This window comes from Penicillium canariense, assembly GCF_028826845.1.
Source record: "Penicillium canariense strain IBT 26290 chromosome Unknown utg000003l_segment0_segment0, whole genome shotgun sequence".
NCBI classification, from domain to species: Eukaryota; Fungi; Ascomycota; class Eurotiomycetes; order Eurotiales; family Aspergillaceae; genus Penicillium; species Penicillium canariense.
In genome coordinates, this window is record NW_026622730.1 from 1,948,651 (window position 1) to 1,967,038 (window position 18,388).

An 18,388-nucleotide genomic window follows, 5' to 3' on the forward strand; every position below is an offset into this window, starting at 1 on the left:
AACGTTATCTGCAATAGATCACAGAGATATGTGCAGAGATCGGAACTGCGTTCAATCTCTCACTAGAACTCCGATGACGGGAAACCTGCCTGGGGAACCGAAACCCCGGTTGATCTACCAGTCGGCTTCCTTCCGGCCGATGCCCTGGGCGCTTTAGCTACCGCCCAGTTCGGATGTCGCACTATGGGAACAGATCTAAATTATTCAGCAAGTCCAAATAAAGAACTGTCTACAATCAAACCTCGCACATAAAAGGGTAATTATCTACGGCGAGGTTTCGAGGTCCAACACAGGCTCTGGACTCAGATTGCGCTCTCTGGCGCGCGATCGTATGATGACCTACTGAGCAACGAAAGAAAGAATAAGAGACGCCTAGCAATGAGGGGGGCTGCCGGGCTGATGGCCCGCTCGAGTCGACATCATTCTGGCGGTGTACTGGGCCTCGGGGTAGCGGTACACGCCCCGTCGCTCCGATCCCACCAGCCCCGCTCCACCGTTCCCCTCCAGCCGATCCCGGGAAGTCCAATGCTGCCACCGAGTGGCAGGTCTGGCACCGGAATATGTCACTGCAGGACGGTAGACTCGATCGACATCTGCTCGGATAGGCAGGTTGCCATCTCGACCGCCCACCAGATTGACTCGCAGGCACAACATCCTCCCGATCCTGGTACACGCTACCGGGCTGCGGGTACCAAAGCGACCAGCCACTGCCACGCTGGCAGTCCGTGCTTGTCCCCGTTTTCGCCTCTTTGGGCCCTCAGGTTTGATCGGGCCCTCGCAGACCATCCTGAATTTCCCCAGTGAGCTGGCACGGCGCCAATTGGGTGCTCGAGCGAGGCGACTGCAGGAAGCCTGGTCGTGAGCCGCTGCCACGTAGCGCGCTATCTGAATCCCGGGACTGTCTCGTATACTCCATACCATGAGGCGATTCACTTACAGGCTGATCCACGCACGGCTACTGCACGACAGCACAGCAACCGCTCAACTGCGCCCTGAACCGAAGACCAGAGCGAACAAGAGGCTGGGAACCGCGCGGGCTGGAATTGCCACCTGTTGGGTGAGAAGGTGGTGGGTATTGCACGGCCAACCTGGAACTTGACCGTGTCCCAACCTACGCTGGATGGCTCTACCCACGGCCCCAGCCTCAAGGCCCAACTTCCAGGGCGCAATGCTGCGGTATGTTCAGGCTGCTCGTTCAGTCCTGGACCCCACGGGCACGACTAGCAATTACCCTACGGTACCCGGCAGAATCGCAGGTTCCAGTGGGCATTGCCAGCTTATACTGCGTCTCCGTACAATGTTACGAGCATATTACCACGATATTACTACCTTAATACTCCAGCTGCCCGAGTCCAGCCCGGTCCCCGGTAACCATCTCGCTCCCATGCGTCATATCAGGGGGAAATCCGTGCAGAGGCTCCGTCCTTGCGTGCGATTTATCCTCGTTTAAAAAAAATCTCTTTCCCGCCTGTTGCCCAGTCATTGTCTCCCCGGCCCTGCTACGCCGCCGTAATTTCCACCATACCTCCGGACGGCGAGATCGGCCGTCGACTCCACCATTCTCCTGAAGCCCTTCAGCTTGTGCCCGCGATTCTTCCCCGCACAATCGACTTGTGCGTTGGCAACGAGCATCGGAGGCTTCAGCTTCAGAACCCGCCTCCTCCATTTTACAGTGCGCGCCACACGATGCGTCGAGCCTGCCTGCTCTCCCGCCACGAGTTCCCCCTTTTCCCTTGCTCCGACCGTGCCTTGCGTTGCTAGCGACCGCGCAACTGTTGCGATACATCCGATCCGAGTGGTTGAATCAATACAAGTGGCATCGATCGGCACAAACTCGACTTGGGTTTGCATTCGGCCCTGTTTCGCGCACCCGTGAAGTGCTTGTGGTGGTTGAAGACTTCGTCACAGCTAGAACATATACCCATTGAGGCTGGGTCTCTACAGGCAGAGAGTCTTGGTTTCTGGTTCTGCTCCTGAACCTCTGTCCCAGACAAGCCATTTGGACCTTGAAAGCGAGGATTCTGTGCGCGAAGATCGCGCCCTGCGATCAGTCGGATCAGTCAAATCAGTCAGATCTGCGGAAGCGCCAAGATCGCTCAAGGTCAATTGGTCGGCGGCCCGAGGATACGCGCCTTGGGAGCATGGTGCAGCCGCTGCGTTTGAGGGTCGTTTGAAGCTCCTCTGTTCGTGTTGATTGTGCGCTAGCAAGGTGAGCTCGTTCCTTTTTTTTTTTTCTTTCAAATCCCTTCACCTACCGGTAGTTGTTTTTCCTCCCTTCTTGGTTCTGTCCATGGGACCCAATTCCAACTTTTCTTTTTCTATACACATTTGGTTCTCTGTTTAATTGTTGTCATGGACACCTGCATGACTTATCCGGTGAGAAAAGCCGACCAAATGGCTAACTGTACCGACGTGGATAATGCAGACTGCATCTTCCTAGTTCTATGGATGGCCTCCTCTGAGGTGGACCAGAAGGCCTTGGGCAATTTCGCGGCCGTCACGGCCCTCGAAAGCCCTTTCTTGTCGGCAATGCTCTACAAGGTACTGGGTGTGTCGGTCATGCTTTCCAAGAAACTTGTTCGCGCCCGCCGACTGCGCCGACTCGATACCACCCGCGAAACCAAGTCGCTTCAGCTCTACCACCACATCATATGGCTGTCGCGCGAAGGCCTCTTCATATTGGAAGGATTCGTCTTACCCCTGGTCGCCGCATTTGTGGAATTGAAGGTGCTATCATACAAACTCCGCGCCTCGTTCTACCATATCTTTGTGCTTTTTCACAATCGGCCCATCTTTCTCCCCCCCGACACCCAACTCCCAGCCCATGCCATGCGCGACTCAATATATGGCCCGGACTCATTGACAGCGCTGGGTGGATTGGCAGCTCAAGAGGCCAAAAACCGTCCACATCCCCCTGGTCTAGCGCCCGTTCAACCAACCCAGCCTGCCTCCTCCTTCCTCCTCCCCCCGCTCGACTATACAACGACTGCAACAGCATGCTTTAACTACGCCGCCCTCCTTGCGGACAAACTGCTTCCAGGCTCACACCCCCTCCGGCTCTCTGTGAAGCTGGAGTATGCCGCCTACCTCTATGACTGTCTCCAAGATCCAATATCCTCCCGCCGTCTAGCCAAGCGCGCCATCGCAGACGTATACAATGCCCAAGAAGGCATGGATGACGAGAGTTTCGAAGATGCCGCCGAAATCGTCGGTGTCCTGGGCAAGATGGTCAAGCGCGGTGGGAAGCCGGGTAGCAGTACAGCTGGCAGTGCGACCTCTCGCGGCGAGCAGTCTCAGAGTCGCAGCAGTCGCAGCCCATCGCATCTGGACACCAGCGTTCCAACCACCATCTCTCCTGTTTCTGTCACGAAACCTACGCCAGTTCCTTCAAGCAGCGCCGTTACAGCACCCGCTGTACCGAGCGCGAATATGATGAATCCGATTTAATGCCACATGAGGAGTTACGATATAGAAAAGCGAATGGGAGCATTTGTTTTTTGGTTTTTTTCCCCTTCAATTTTATCTTCATTTCTTTCTTTGATTTCCACTCTTTCCACGGTTTGCTAGGGGCTGTTTTTTGCTTGCAATTTATTGTTTTCGTTAATGTATATAAATGTCTATACCATAGATATTGACATGTAAATATTTCGAGGTTGACTTGACACTTCTACCATGCACACGGAGAGCCTAGTACTTCTTCGGCAGTACATACCCTCCAATACTGACGAAGAACTGCATCGCCCGCCCCATAAAGTCTGCAACATCCACTCCGAGCCAGGTGGGTAGCAGCTGCGTCCTGGATGACTCGAGCTCCCGCAGGTAGCGACCAGCAACCTAAGTGTCCATAAAATTAGCTGCATATTATCGTAGACAGGAATCTATCTCACAAGAATGCAATTGCCTTGCCGTGTCTCATCCAACGAAACCAGCGCAATGGCTTCCGCCACATGCTCGACAGTGTTTTCCTCGAGTCCCTGATCCCTCCACTTCTGTGAAAACCCCGCCGTGATATGCGTTGGGGTTAGGAATGGCGCAATGCCGTTTACTCGGACTCCGAGGCTTCGGGCCGTGGATTGAGACGCACGAAGCAGACCCAGCACCCCGTGTTTCGAGGCAATGTAGGCTGTGACTCCCGTGCCGCCGAAGTAGCTAGAGGTCGAGCACACCAAGAGAATTGATTTGTTCGGTTGGGATGCCGCGTTGCTTGGCTGCTTCATGTGGAAGAGTGCAAGTCGAAGCGCTGTGGGAATATCGAGTTAGTATTCGAGCATTCGGCTCATAGACGCAAGTAGAGCGTAGAGCCCAAATAAAACCCGCAATGGCCAAAAGAGCAGTGTGGCATACTATTCAAGGTTCCCTTCAAGTTAACGTCGATAACCCTGCCCGCTTCATCATTCTCCAGTAGACTCCCATTTTCATCAACGTCGTCCAGAGCCAGAACGGGGCTTGACTCCATAATCCCCGCATTCGCGACGACGATATCGATTCCGCCGAACCGGTCAACGGCAATCTTAAAACATGCTGTCAACTGCGCCCAGTCAACGATATTTCCAGGGATAAACAGCACGCGCTCCGGATTGCTGAATTGGGATTGGATCAGTTGCTCTGCCGTCTCACGGAACTGGGCTAGGTCCGCGATCACCACATTCGCGCCGTGGTGGTTAAACAGCGCCGCTGTTGCAGCACCGATCCCGCGAGCTGCGCCTGTTACCAGGACCGTTTTGTTTGCGGCTCCAGAGAGAATGCCGGGGTCAAGTTGAACTTGCGACATTTCGTGCAAGGGACTTGTTTTTCGTTTTCCTTGCGTGGTGATTCTCACACTGGGACTCGACGACCTGCACCTCCTTCTAGGCCCCACCAATGCGAAGAGCTGTGGTGCGGGGTCCTCCTTTAACTGCGTGACTAGTTCCTCTCCAGGGTGGGGACAGGCGATAGACGCGTTCTGAAGAGTGAGAATTACTGAAATAATATGTAAAGTTCCAATGCAATCGAATCAAGGGGCTATTTCCAAGAAGTATTCGTACATGGATCCTCTCCGAAAAGAGATGTTCGTCAGTCCTTCTTCTCACGATCGGCTGCCTGGACCTCGTTCAAGCTCACTCTCGATGGCGCACGCGATGTGTATCTCGATTCTGCAATTCGCGGGTCCATCGTACTCACGGCATGGAAGGAGAAGTCCAGCTCCCCGACCAGGCCTTTCACGTGCCGCATAAGCCTTTCCACGTCTCCCACGATGCACCGAGTGGAAATCTGCAACACAGCGAATGCCGCAAAGCCCGGCTCGGCGATGTGCTTGATACTCAGAATGTCACTGTCAAGGGCTTCCAAGCGCTTGGAAAAGCTATACGGTCGCGGGGCCTTGAGGTATGGGGGCAGAGGTTGGCGATTGGTAATGCTAGCGGATAGAAGACACAGCAATGATGTGACCTCGTGGGTTGTGACATTTGCAGTGCCCACGAGCCGACGGAAGTCGTGCATCCAGGCCGAGTCCGTCTCATCATCATCGTCTTCGCCGAGGCGCATCAACGTGTCGGATGCGTACCCCAGTAAACTGAGATAACTCACGATACTGTAAATGAAAGTCAGCCAACAGTCACCAAAGACAAATCAAGGGGCCGGGAACGACGCACTTCTCGACGCAGACAATGATCGAGTCGTATTGCTTCTTGGGGAATCGACCTCCGATAGGAACCTCCCATTTCAGAAACTCTGAGTAGGTTCGCAACCCATTCAACATCAGCATCTGCTTCGAAAACACCTTGTGTCGCGCCTTCTCCAGCTTTCGGCCCGCAGAGCTTTTGAAGGCCGCATCCCCTTCATCACCACGCATGCGAGCAGAAAGGGTCTCATGGATAATGGAGTAGTAGTTAGCCAGGAGGTACAATGATGCACCCAGGCTCTGACGGAGAACAGAATGCTCTGAGATGGGATATGGGAAGAATGTCCAGAGGAAAGCAACCGCGATACCTCCGGTGACAGTGGCCAGTCGATATGGCGCGAGCAGGTAGATCGGGTAATACGGCTGCCCATTGGAGGTGGCGACCTTTTCGCCCACCTTGCGGACCTGGAGCTCATATCCAACAATCATGGTGGTGGTGACGATGCTAATGATCCCAATGACACGGAAACGGAACATCTTGATGGGGATATAGAAAGCGCATGACACAAAGAGGAAGAGGAAGACAATCACACCCGGAGTCTTCTGGTCCGGTATATACCAGACCAAAAGACTTGCCACCATGGCAATGGTGGTGCCTGCAATTCGAAGCACAAAGCTGAAAATACTTTGTCCAGAAGTGGGTGACATGCTCAAATTAACCATGATCATGGCCCACACAAGTCGTTGCTTGGTGAAGAAAGTCTGGGTATCATGTAGCAGAGCTACAACCGCAATGGTCATGGTCGCACATGCAACCCGGAATCCGTACGAGGATTCAAAAGAGCGCAAGAAGGAGGGAATTACTCGGACCTTGTCTCCGAATTTCTGGAATAATGTGTCAGGGGGCAGACGTTCAGGGTCTTTCCGGTGCTTATAGGCCTCGCCTAGTTCCAGGCTGCTGTTCTGCGCGTGCACATCCCCCAGGTGATCATCTTCGTGGGTATCTTCAGCCTTCAGCCAGCCCTTGACCCATTTCCACATGCGCTTAGAGCCTGGGATAATGAGTCGAGTTCGCGACAGCTTTCCCTTGGCGACAACGCCGTCGGCACTGTGAATGAAATCCAACACCGTGCGTCCAGTCGAATGAAGGAGTTGATCCATCTGGAGATTCATAGTTAGCATTGACCTATATAAAATTTTGCAAAGTGGACACACGTAGAGGAAGAGGTATAGCTGCCGTCGACTCCGATCCTGGTGAGAAGCGGAAGCAGAGAAAAAGTCCCCCTTCAGGGCCTCAACGGAGGAGGGGTGCTCGAAAAAGTCCGTCGGCAGATTGATGCCTTTCTCTTCAGCCCAGGTCTGAAGAGCGATTCGCTTCGCGCTCCGAAACTCGCCCAGCTTCTTTTCAAAGTGAGCCGCAAAGCCCTTTCCTCCAGGTGCAGTGTCCTCAGCCGAGGCCTCTATGTCCCTCCCCTCTTCTCCGGGTTCTTTATTCGTGGTTGGGGCAGATGTGGTCTTCTTGGGCGGCTTTGTCAGTCGGAAGGCATATGAAATATGTAGCAGCCCCTCGTCAATGGTTTTGATCATCTCTGCGAAAGGATCGTGTACCGCCCTCATTATGTCATTCCAGTCGCGCACAACACGATGGCGAACTTCTTCAGGGATAGGCTCAGCATTTGGATCGATCGGCGCGTTCCACCTGTTGTAGTCCGATAATCGCTGGAAGATATCAACAACAAAGCTCAACCCGACCACAGGAATCATAATCTGCCGCAGGTGGCGAAAGATCATTTGCAGGTCATCCGGGCCCAGTTTGCCGAGCGCAAATTCTCTTTTCGCAAAGGATATATCGCCGTGAAGTTTGGCATGCAGATCTGTGATCTGCCGAATCGCCGCCCGAATTGCCTCTGCTTCGGGACTGTAAACTTTACCCTTGTCGCCGAACTTTTCGCGCGCCTCATCATATGTTTCCGCCCGGCCAAACATGTCATCTCTCTCCAGTGACTCAAAATAGGCCGCATGGGCACCCAACGCAGTGCGAAGTCCGCCAATATAACCCGCCATCTGCTTCAAGACCGCCTGCCGTGACGTCATAGGAAGAATAAACAGTGATACAGCCGTCGAGATGGCTAGTCCCGAGAGAAACGTCCTGAGCATCTTGTCCACGAGATTGATGGCGGCGGTCATGTTCACCATCTGGGGTGCATAGACCGATGAGATATTGGCAAAGATGGCGTAAATGATCACCGGGAATTGGAACTGTGGATACTTGGCGCGGAAGGCATGGACGAGCCATATCTGAAAGAACAGCCAGACTCCACTGACTGCGGATGCAGACGAGTTATAGGATTGACTGGTGGCCGCGGTGCGGGTGTTCTCGCGTGCCTTGACACTGGAGTACATCGTGAGCAAGGCGAAGCAGGCTGCGATACAAACTGCCAGGACGTCAAAGATCATCATTTGAATGAATTTGGCTCTCGGCATGATAGCAAAGCCCAGAATTGAGACAATGGCAACGAGGTACCCGAGGGTCGTATACTCGTCTGCGACATCGGTCGCTTGGTAGCTGCGCCGCTTTTTAGAGACATCCAACTTCGCATACTGTGGGGGAGTCTACTTACATCGACACAGCAATTGCCGGCGCAAGACCACCTCTACAGGAATGTTAATATCCTTTCATGGTATCCCTTTCATCGGGTCTACGCACTGTGCACACTTACTTCATCATCAACAGGATAGTCACGCGGTCCAAACCCGACTTTTGCCATAGCTTCTTGATCAGGCCCAAGAGGGTCGTTTTTTCCTGGGCTGTCGTCGCCGTGGATACATGAGTGCCGCGTCGCGAGAGCGAGGGACTCTCCGAGGAGGAGTCCGACTGGTGCGAACTCGTTCGCGTTACCATATTTGGCGGCTGGCACAGCGCGATGGGGGGCCCGCACGGCTTAAGTTCCGCCACACACAAATCCAGTCGTTAGGAAGGCGCATGGACAGTGCCGGACATGACCCACGCGATTCAACACGATATACAGCCCGGGTGGGGTGAACAGCACTCTCAGCAGGGCGCTCCAGTACTTGACTGTCGTAGCGTCAGGTGCGGTGGGGGACAGAAAGAAGAAATCAACGGGGAGAGCGAATTGCCGAGGTTTTCGACCCACGTTTTGAGCGTCGGGTGGAGCCCCCGCCCTTTTGGCTTCATCTGCGATCGCGCCGTTGCGGGGACATGACCGCATCTAGGGAACGCAGAGTTTGATGGTTCGCCAATGTTGTATAGCTGACAAAAGGAGGCTGCAGGATAGCACTGTCGGACTGCATGTTCCTGGCTGCTCAGTGGGGAATAGAGGACGGGCGAATGAGAGGGCCGATAGCGGACCGTTCTCGGACCGTGCTGTAGTCAGCCGAAACTCTGTAGACAAGCTCATTCATGAATGAGAGGGTAGCTTACTTGATCACTCTACAGAGTACGGAGTACGGTGTCCGATAAGGCTTTGTACTAGGCAGTAGACGATAGGCATTGGTTTAATTGGTAGCTGGGAAGTCAGTCTTATCCAAAATGCCCTTGTCGGTGCTAGACGCAGCCCCTGAAAATGGGAGAAAAAGCTTCTTCCCCCAGGGTCTTTCTCTTCTCCACCCAAAAACACGCCCCACGACAATTCATCGATCTGGGGAAGAATTGTTGCCAGGCAGTTTCGCAGTCGGTTTTCGTCTTTCATCCGTGTCTTGACTCGAGACATAGTCGTGGTCATCCGTTATGAATGACTCGCGCAATGGAAACGTCAGAGAAACAGACCAACCCCACCGTGGACCATGATGCGAATACGATGTCTGCCATCAAAGACAACAGCTACGAGACGCAGGACCCTGCCGCACAACATGCGCAAGATCCCTGGGGCTCAATGCCGAAGCGCAAACCAGTTCCGACGGCCATCGCCGCGATCGGCACGGATGAAGCAGCAGCTCCTACCGAAGCAAGTGCAGCAATCGCCAAATCCGTGCCATCTGGCAAGAAGCGAGCCTGGTTTCCCTTGGGCGGTGTTGGTGTTTGGTTCACTTCGCAGAGGCGATCGCGCAAGATCCTCATCATCGGCATTGGAGCAGGCATTCTAATTCTTGCCCTGATTATCGGTCTTGCGGTCGGGCTGACCGTGGGAAAGAAGAAGTAAGGAACACGATAGGCTCGTGCCTCTTTGCACTCTCTTTGAAAAAGACTGACTCTTCCAGCCACTCCAATCTCTCGCTTCCAACCTCCAACGGCGGCCCCTACGAGGGAGATCTGACTTACTACAACCCAGGCCTCGGGGCCTGCGGCTACACCAACACTGACTCCGACATGATCTGCGCAGTATCACATATCCTGTTCGACGCCGCCTCAACAGGCTCAAATCCCAATGCGAACCCACTCTGTGGGCTGAAGCTGAGACTGCGCCGCAATGGGGTAAGCGTGGATGTGAAAATTGTCGACCGTTGTGTCGGCTGCGCAGTCACGGATCTGGACGTCACTGAGGCAGTCTTCAAGAAAGTGGCCGATCTGGATCAGGGCCGAGTAACGATGGAATGGTCCTGGCTGGAGACGTCTCCCGTCTCGGTCTCCTGAGCGCGGCTTTCGAGACGAGATGATACGACTCGTGCCCATTCTGTATTCTGGCCATCTGGCGTTCAATTCCTCTCTTCGAGGGCAGCCCAACTCCAGCTGTCTCAGTTTCTCGGCGGCGATGTGTGGGTCATTTTTCTGGCGCAGATGACACATATCGGGTTGTTGGAAACGAATGCCATCAGCCCTGAAGGAGCCTGCGAAGATGTATTATCAGTTGACAATGAGGCGACAATGTTCGGGATGCGAATGTCGATGCTGCCTTAGAGGCTACTGGTGCCAAAATGAATCTTGTCACGCACGTCGATAACGGTTCACTGCACCTGCCCTCCCTGACTTCGACAAAGTAGCCTTACCGGCGCTTGACCTCCAAAACCCCCTCCCTGCAACAGACCTTCACAACCGTGGCAGCAATCTGGAATCTGCAAGCGCAGGCTTCTTTATCTCGCTGTTAGAGCCCAAAACAAGGCATTGTGGGTGCAACAGTACGAGAATGCTTATTGGGTGCCAATACTAGATACTATTTGAATAATTCAACGGAATGTTGTACCATACACTCATACGAGATCTGTTTCAGTAGAACCCCTCAACTATCCACGCAGGAAGCTATGAGATAGTTCGGAAATGATCAGGGAGGCTGCAGGGTGCGAAAGAATAATGCACTCATTACATGTGAAGAGTATTCCACTCACGATCGCCTTCCGTCCGAGCAGCGAGGATCGGCGTGAGAAATATGCAGCGACTCTGAGCGTATCTACGGCTTCAGCTGGCAAGATCCATGAATAAGCTTATAATAGCCTGTCTGAATGAACATAAGCTTCAATATCCAGATTCGTCATAACATAGCTTCGATGTTTCTATCCCAGAGACTAGCTAGATCTAAACACTACGGCTCCTTGTACAAATATATTGGGTTGTCATGTCCAACCGTGAGCATCCCAACTTATTTCCGGTCAGCGTTCTCCTCCATATGCTCAGCATGCGCGATGCTGTTCTTTTGCAGGGTATTTTCCACATCGGCGCGTCGCTGTTCCTCGTCGATGGCACCGAAGATCAAGTCCATTTCTTCCAGGGTCCGGCCCTTAGTTTCCTTGAGGAAGATGGTGACAAAGATTCCCATAGCAGTGCAGAACACGCCAAACATCAGGAATGTCTTCCAGCCAATGCTGTGAATGGCGCGGGGAGTGATTTCGGTAATCACGAAGTTGAAGAGCCACTGGGTGGCAGCGCCTAGGCCGACGCCGTATGAACGGAGACGAGTGGGGAAGATCTAAAAAAAAGAGAGCAAAAAAGTTAGCAAGGGTCCATGTCAGTAACAATGAAAGACTGCCTACCTCGCTCAGGTACACCCAAGGAGTTGGTCCCCAAGAGAAAGAATAGCCGATGACGTAGAGGTAGATCATAGCAACCATGGCAACGGAGGCTTTCGAGACGACGGTGGAACTTGTGTCTGGGGGGTGGGTGGCCAGGACAGCGCCGATGATAAACATCATAACAGCCATCCACGCGGCGCCGCCCATCAAACTTCGCTTTCGCCCCCAGCGGTCGATTCCGATCAACAGGAAAATCCCGGTAGAAATGACCTTGACAGTTCCGTAGATGCCAGTGGCAAAAAGGGAGGCGTTGGAACTGCTAATCCCAATGGACTGGAAGATCTGAGGCGCGTAGTATCCAATACTGTTGGTTCCTGAAAATTGCTGCCAGAACATAATGGTGAAGGCCAAGAAGAAGCGGTAGCGGTTGCTCTTCTGAAGGCACTCTTTCCAGGTAACGCCCTCGGTAAGCGCAGTCTCTTCCTCAATGGCAGCGTATATCTCCGCAATCTCCTTTTGAACCGCCTCGCTGTCTTCGGGCTCGTTGCGGGTGTAAGCCAGCGAGTGAATGGCTTCCTCGCGGCGACCTTGCTTCATTAGCCAGCGGGAAGACTCTTTTAGGAAGAATAAGCCAACAAGCATCAGGCCACCGGGAATAAGTTGGATCGCCACGGGAACGCGCCATTGCTTTGTGCTTGTCGGCATGTGGATGGAGACGCCGTAGCCGAGCCAGTAGGCAAATGTGCTTCCAATCACCAGAAACTCCTGGAAGAGACCGGCGATACGGCCACGGTGTTGTGGAGGGCAGTTTTCGCTCACAAAAACAGGGGTGATACTGGACATGCCGCCAATCCCAAGACCGGCAACGACACGGCCGCCATAGATCATTCCAATCTCATGGTGGGCACCCACTTGGATGGCCGCTCCGACCATGAAAATCGAGCAGAATATCATCAGCGAATACCGGCGACCGATGGTATCATTGATATACGCCGCAAAAATCGCTCCGAAGAAACAGCCTGCTGTCAAGAGACTGACCACATTCGAAGACACCTGGGAATTCTTGTCGGACGCGAACCCGGACTTGCCGAGTGGCAGACCGAAATCAATCTTAAAGCTATTGAGGGCCAAGACTGAGCCCATCACCCCGGTGTCATATCCTATAGTAACGTATTCTAGTCAGCGGCGCGTCGCCTAACGTGGCGGCGAGGTGATCCGCAGAACGCACCAAAAAGCAAGGAGCCCAGATAGGCGACCGAGGTGAGAACATAGACGCGGTAGTTCTTCAGAAATCGTGCCTGCACCATGATGGCGGAATGTGTGCGAATCCTCTCACTCGAAGGGGCGGCGCACAAGAAAGCCTAAACAAGAGCCCACCGGGTGCAAGGTCCAAGTTCCTAGAAAACCGGGGAACGGTAGCTTCGGCCCCAGGATGGATCCTCTTTTATAATGGAAAGGTCTGGTAACTCTGAGCAACGGTATCTCTGAACTGGTAAGCCGAACAGCGGGTTCGGCTACTGCGAAGCACCGTCAGCGATCTGGTAGCACTTGAGTGCCACCATCTCGCCAGGGGCCCTTTCGACATTGTGGGGGGCACGCCCATGGGGACGCCGGCTGGGGGCCGACTGGGGGCCGGGGAATTGGGCGGAGTCCCTCGCGGGGATCGCAGTGGGGATTGGCCCGGTCGCGGGCCTGCCGATTTTTCCGTCCACACAAGCGTGTGGCTGGCGACCTTTGGCTAAACTGGCTTTCGGCATGGAGGGCACGGGCCTGCAGAGATTCTTCGGCTGCCAAGCAGGCCTATGGAGCGCCATGATTCATGGAAATGGGGATGGGCGGTCCGTCCGTCGGCCCACCACTCATCCATTCGACTTGAAGCCTTGGGAACGCGCGTTATCTACAACCTTTGATACTCCAGGGTGCAGGGTATGGGCGAATAATCCACTGCTCGTCCCATCAGCTTTTTTTAGCATCCCAGTTACCCATCAATTGGCTCTTCTAGGTCGAAATAGCCATCACCAGCACCCTGCCGTGCTGTACGTCGTCAAACGCCGTCGACAACAAAGGTCAATTGCCGAGTGAGCCCGCCGCTCGGCTCCTCGTTTTCATTCCTTGCACAATCCATCCGGGTCTGAGCATTCACTACCCCGGATTTCCGATTGGAGACAGGAGACTTTCCACAGTCCCCACTACTGGGGGTCCGCGCCAATTGTGTATATCGGTGTCGGCGGGAGAGTGGGCATCTCATCATCCTGGCAACAAATATCGGTAGTTGCCTAAGTTCTTGTTGTTCGGGTGATGGACGTTATCCGATACACAGAATATGGCTGATGACTCGGTTGCCGACCACGCAACCCGATCGAATCGGTCCAAACCGCGAACAGATCTACCAAACACACTGGGTGCTCACGCAAAGTACGAATTAAAGAGATCAGAGACGGGAAGCCTAAACTCAAAATACATCTGATTGCATTCTACTGACAGTTGCAGCGCCAACTCTAAGCATCATCAATTCCATTAATACCGTCTATAGCATTACTAAGTAATACAACTTAGGGTATAATAATTGTCTTAGGAAATAAGATAGAGTAGATTCGACGTCCTATGCACGTCCCCCGCAAGTTGTCTACTTTACCTTGTCCCTCGATACGGGTCTAGTGGTTGACTAAAGGTCCTAAATGCGTATTTTTCTAACAAATTCCTGTTACTACCAAACCGACTACTGCAGTTTCTCAGAGCGGCCAAATATCAATCAGGCCGGCTCTTTCGGGGTGGCCGTTCTATAAACGACCTAGTGAGTGTATTTCACCTTACACATAAACCAAGATTGGAAATACATTTTATCATCAACTTGTCTTGATAGTAATGACGACTGAGCTGGTGATTAGGGACGCATGTAGAGTTTCGGCTGAGCAGGTCTATGTTCATTAGTAGCAAGACGGGGAAGATGTTAAACATACCACGTTGATCTGGTGCGGCCGTGAACAAGGGTGCGTGAGCAGGAGACGCCCCAATTTCGGTGAGGTCCCAGAACCGCTCTACGATAGTCCTAGCACTGGAAGGGCAGGGTTCTAGAACCATTGTAATTTCAGAACTGCTCTAGAATAGTCCTAGCGCTGCTAGGGCGTGGTCCTAGAACCAATCTATTTCTGTGTGGTTCTAGAACTAGTGTTGCCAGAGAGAGCACACATCATTTCTTAGGATACACTGTAATCTGGGTTTGACCCACACAGACAGTGCTTTTAGAGCCAGTATTGTCCATTTACATTCGAGGGCCAGCGGAAGTGATCTGCTGCTGGGCCGGACCGATTAAGTAGTCCCTCACCGTGGCGACCTGGTCCCTCGCCCTGACTACGTGGCTATGCGATAGATTGTTGAACTTTTCAGCCCCGCGCCTATCAACTCCGTCACACTTAACAGACTTGTTATGCGTAGCCGACTGGTCACTGTAAGTAGAACGTCTGGGGTAGTTGATCTGACCGAATAGACCCCATTTATATTCCAAGAACCACTTGCAGGGTAGAGATCTGTCGGTCACGTAAGGATACGAATTCAGGGAATGGGGGATCATAGGGCAATGAAAGAAATAGTTGCATTGCGTGTTACCCGTTTAGGGGGCTGGGTGAAATCTGCCGCCTGTGACGAATGTAGTGAGCTGGGACGGATGGAGACTTGGGAGAACTGGAAGAAGACATGGGACAAATCAGGCTGGAACTTGCATGGAAGAGAGACATGGCTCGTCGTAATCGATGTGATCTTCTCCTTTCCCCCTTCATTATGTTATATCCGTAAGCCCTGCTGTAGATAGTCTGTTTCTGTGTTTAAATTTGCAATGCGCCATATATTCGTATAGCCTTCGCCCGAGATCTTGACTTATGAACATGGACCTGCTCGGCCGAAACTCTAAATGCGTCCCCTGTCAATTGATAGTTGATGGTATGGACTTGCGGAATGATGTTCTCTCATAATCTATCGGGCACCCACTGGTTATATTTGACTATCATTTTAAGCCGCAACAAACTTCGACCGGTTGTGCGGCAAACCCGCGCGGAACTCCGCGGAACTCTGCTTGCCTGGACTTTCCCACTAGAGAACTCTGCCAAATGGGCTTCGACGGACTCTAGCGCTTTGTTGTCACATCTGGACGAGCCATTCGAACATCCGAGAGGCACCATCCGCCGGAAACGGAGGTAGACCGGCATAGCCTCAAATGCAGTATCCATTTTCAGGCACCATCACGAAAAGATTGCACAAGCTTCAGGCACCAACTCTTAAATTTCTTGGATGGAGTGTGGTTGAAGCTAATTTCGAGCCACTTTAGCGTTGTTACATCGTTTCAAGAGTGGATATTGTATTAGCTAGTATCCGCTTGTATCTGAGATCCACCGGGGATCTTCCCTTGTACGAGACTGATCCTCTTTGACCTTGGTCACGCATCGCCAAAAACCTTTATCACAATCTCCAAGTCCCCGTCCTCGTAGCCATGACATTTTCCAATTCCTTAGAGTGAACTCTTTACATTCTTTTTCGTAAACACAAGGCCCTTGTCGCGCTGTCATTCTTTATCACCGTCATCTTTTTTGACGGCTTAGTCTCGCGACAATGAGAAGCTTTCCTTACATTCCCTTTCTATTTGCTGGATGTCAGGCATCTTTGTTTTCTAATTCCTTCCCGCGGAAGCAATTGTACAGCATACAAAGTGCAGCCTGGTGATACCTGCACCGGCGTTGGTCAATCTCAGGATGTGACTTATGCTCAACTACTGTCATGGAACTCGGGCATCAACTCCGTTTGCTCGTACGTGTTTCTCTAGCTTGCTTTTTCCGTAATACGTTTGATAATTACCTGTCTAGTAACCTTGGAAGCTTGGTCGGCTCTAGTATCTGTGTGAGCAATCCGATGGGAGACTATAGCCTCGGTGGCATGACACATATTATCACCACTACGGCGTTCGTACACGAGTTGAATATCCTGGACGATTGACAATAGCTAAATGAATTTCTAGTGCAGTACCGACGCCTGCAGGACTTGGTACGAATTCTCGCTGCGGGGAGTATTATAAGGTTGCCAGCGGCGAGAATTGCACCACTATAACTGACAAGTTTAGCATCGCCAGAGACGATCTGTGAGTCGAAGGTAAAAGAGAAGTTGAATTCTGTCTCGGCAGCTGACAAAGAAAAGGCTCTTCCTGAATCCTGAACTCAACCAAAACTGCACCAATCTTTGGGCCGATACTTACTATTGCGTGCAGCCAGTGGGTTACATCGCAACCTACTCTGGGTACGGCATTACGGCGACTCCTACAGCTTCATTTAACCAGACACCATCAACCTCGCCACCAGAAAGTGCAGTTGGACATTAATGGCCCTCTGGAACCAATCCAATCATTCCGCTAGCAAATGGGACGCGTAAAGACTGTTCACAGTAGGTGTTCACTTAACCAGGCCACGGATTATACTGATGCGTCATGAAGTTACATGTGGTTTGATAATACCACAGACAATCAGGCGGCTGATTGTTGGAGCTTGGCCTGGGTTTGGGATATTTCGTATGAAGTAAGTCATCATGATGCCCTCCACATTACGAGATTGAAAGAGGCCAACGTGTTGTAGGAAATGGTCCTTTGGAACCCTTCACTTTCCGAAAACCAAACAACCACCACTTCTTCCTCTGTCACTTCGACAACTGATACTAGCGCGAATACCTTCACCGTATACCCGTGTACTGTGTCAGCCAGTAGTTCCTACTGTGTAGAGCTGTCAACACCCACTGCTTTTAGTGAGTTATGTGATGAAATGCTTATTAACATTCCCGATATGCTGAAATCTGCGCAGGTAAGGACAGTACGGCAGTACAGACACCGTCCCCTCGTGCTAATGGTGAAATCGCCAACTGCACACTGTGGATTGCACCTGCCAGTGACTTCGATACGTGCTATAGTATCATCCATTCCTATAGCCTGAGCCTGGCCGAATTCTATGCAATGAATCCAACAGTGAAGAGTGACTGCAGTGGTCTGGCCCGTGGTACCAACTACTGTCTTTCGACGTATCCAGGTGGCTTTCCCGTTGGTTTCCCGGGCTGGAAGCCGGCTTCCAGTAGTGCGATAAGCAGCACGCCATTGAGAACTTCCACAACCCCGGGCAGTGGTATCTCCACACCATCACCTATCCAAACTGGGATGGTCTCAACGTGTGATGATTTCTACAAGGTCATTCCAAACGATTCATGCTATGACATTGCCAATAACCACAGTATTCCGCTGTCATCGTTCTACGATTGAAATCCAGCTGTCAAGACCGATTGCTCTGGTCTTGAGGCGAATGAATACGTTTGTGTTGGTATTAAAGCCTCGACAACCGGCACAGGCGTGAGTACTCCATACCCTGTTCAGACGGGCATGGTTTCAAACTGCGATGCATTCTACAAAGTCACCGCAGGTGACACATGCGTTGACATTGCCAACAGTCACAGCATTCCTGTGTCTTCCTTTTACAGCTGGAATCCTGCTGTCAAGGCGGATTGTACAGGTCTCCAGGCAAGTGAGTATGTCTGTGTTGATGTTAAGTCCTCTGCTACAAGCACCGGTATCACGACCCCGGCTCCCATCCAGACTGGTATGGTGTCCAACTGCGACAACTTTTACAAGGTCGTCACGAACGATCAGTGCGGTCAAATCGCAAGCGAGTACAGCATTCCGCTGTCTTCATTCTATAGCTGGAATCTCGCCGTGAGGACAGATTGCTCTGGGTTACAGGCTAGTGAATATGTTTGTGTCGGCGTGGCTGGAGCGGCAGCACCGACGGCTACAAGCGCGTAGAGGGAGTTTTATCAACTTGGCTCAACTTTCTCTGATCATTCTCCAACCCACGAAATGGTTCATAAAGT

The 18,388-nt window shown here is 52.3% G+C and overlaps 7 protein-coding genes across 7 annotated transcripts; 3 read left to right on the top strand and 4 right to left on the bottom strand.

Annotated features, from left to right (window-relative positions):
• Positions 1 to 1,479: 1,479 nt before the first annotated feature.
• Positions 1,480 to 1,851, bottom strand: N7482_005542 (uncharacterized protein; the record flags this gene model as incomplete). Its single annotated transcript, XM_056687667.1, has 1 exon — positions 1,480 to 1,851. One exon carries the CDS (start codon positions 1,849 to 1,851, stop codon positions 1,480 to 1,482), a length of 372 nt encoding a protein of 123 aa, XP_056543222.1.
• Positions 1,852 to 2,394: 543 nt separating this feature from the next.
• Positions 2,395 to 3,447, top strand: erg27 (the record flags this gene model as incomplete). The annotated part of the gene is made up of 1 exon (XM_056687668.1): positions 2,395 to 3,447. One exon carries the CDS (start codon positions 2,395 to 2,397, stop codon positions 3,445 to 3,447), a length of 1,053 nt encoding a protein of 350 aa, XP_056543223.1.
• An 829-nt stretch (positions 3,448 to 4,276) lies between these two features.
• On the bottom strand, positions 4,277 to 4,771 carry N7482_005544 (SDR family NAD(P)-dependent oxidoreductase; the record flags this gene model as incomplete). The annotated part of the gene is made up of 1 exon (XM_056687669.1): positions 4,277 to 4,771. One exon carries the CDS (start codon positions 4,769 to 4,771, stop codon positions 4,277 to 4,279), a length of 495 nt encoding a protein of 164 aa, XP_056543224.1.
• A 281-nt stretch (positions 4,772 to 5,052) lies between these two features.
• N7482_005545 (uncharacterized protein) lies at positions 5,053 to 8,501 on the bottom strand (the record flags this gene model as incomplete). The annotated part of the gene is made up of 5 exons (XM_056687670.1): positions 5,053 to 5,569; positions 5,631 to 6,760; positions 6,815 to 8,165; positions 8,221 to 8,253; positions 8,320 to 8,501. The coding sequence occupies 5 exons, from the start codon at positions 8,499 to 8,501 to the stop codon at positions 5,053 to 5,055; spliced, it is 3,213 nt and encodes a 1,070-aa protein (XP_056543225.1).
• Positions 8,502 to 9,363: 862 nt separating this feature from the next.
• Positions 9,364 to 10,190, top strand: N7482_005546 (RlpA-like double-psi beta-barrel domain-containing protein; the record flags this gene model as incomplete). The annotated part of the gene is made up of 2 exons (XM_056687671.1): positions 9,364 to 9,755; positions 9,818 to 10,190. The coding sequence occupies 2 exons, from the start codon at positions 9,364 to 9,366 to the stop codon at positions 10,188 to 10,190; spliced, it is 765 nt and encodes a 254-aa protein (XP_056543226.1).
• A 940-nt stretch (positions 10,191 to 11,130) lies between these two features.
• N7482_005547 (sugar porter family MFS transporter) lies at positions 11,131 to 12,807 on the bottom strand (the record flags this gene model as incomplete). Its single annotated transcript, XM_056687672.1, has 3 exons — positions 11,131 to 11,457; positions 11,522 to 12,660; positions 12,729 to 12,807. The coding sequence occupies 3 exons, from the start codon at positions 12,805 to 12,807 to the stop codon at positions 11,131 to 11,133; spliced, it is 1,545 nt and encodes a 514-aa protein (XP_056543227.1).
• A 5,093-nt stretch (positions 12,808 to 17,900) lies between these two features.
• On the top strand, positions 17,901 to 18,320 carry N7482_005548 (LysM peptidoglycan-binding domain-containing protein; the record flags this gene model as incomplete). The annotated part of the gene is made up of 1 exon (XM_056687673.1): positions 17,901 to 18,320. The coding sequence occupies one exon, from the start codon at positions 17,901 to 17,903 to the stop codon at positions 18,318 to 18,320; it is 420 nt and encodes a 139-aa protein (XP_056543228.1).
• Positions 18,321 to 18,388: the final 68 nt, after the last annotated feature.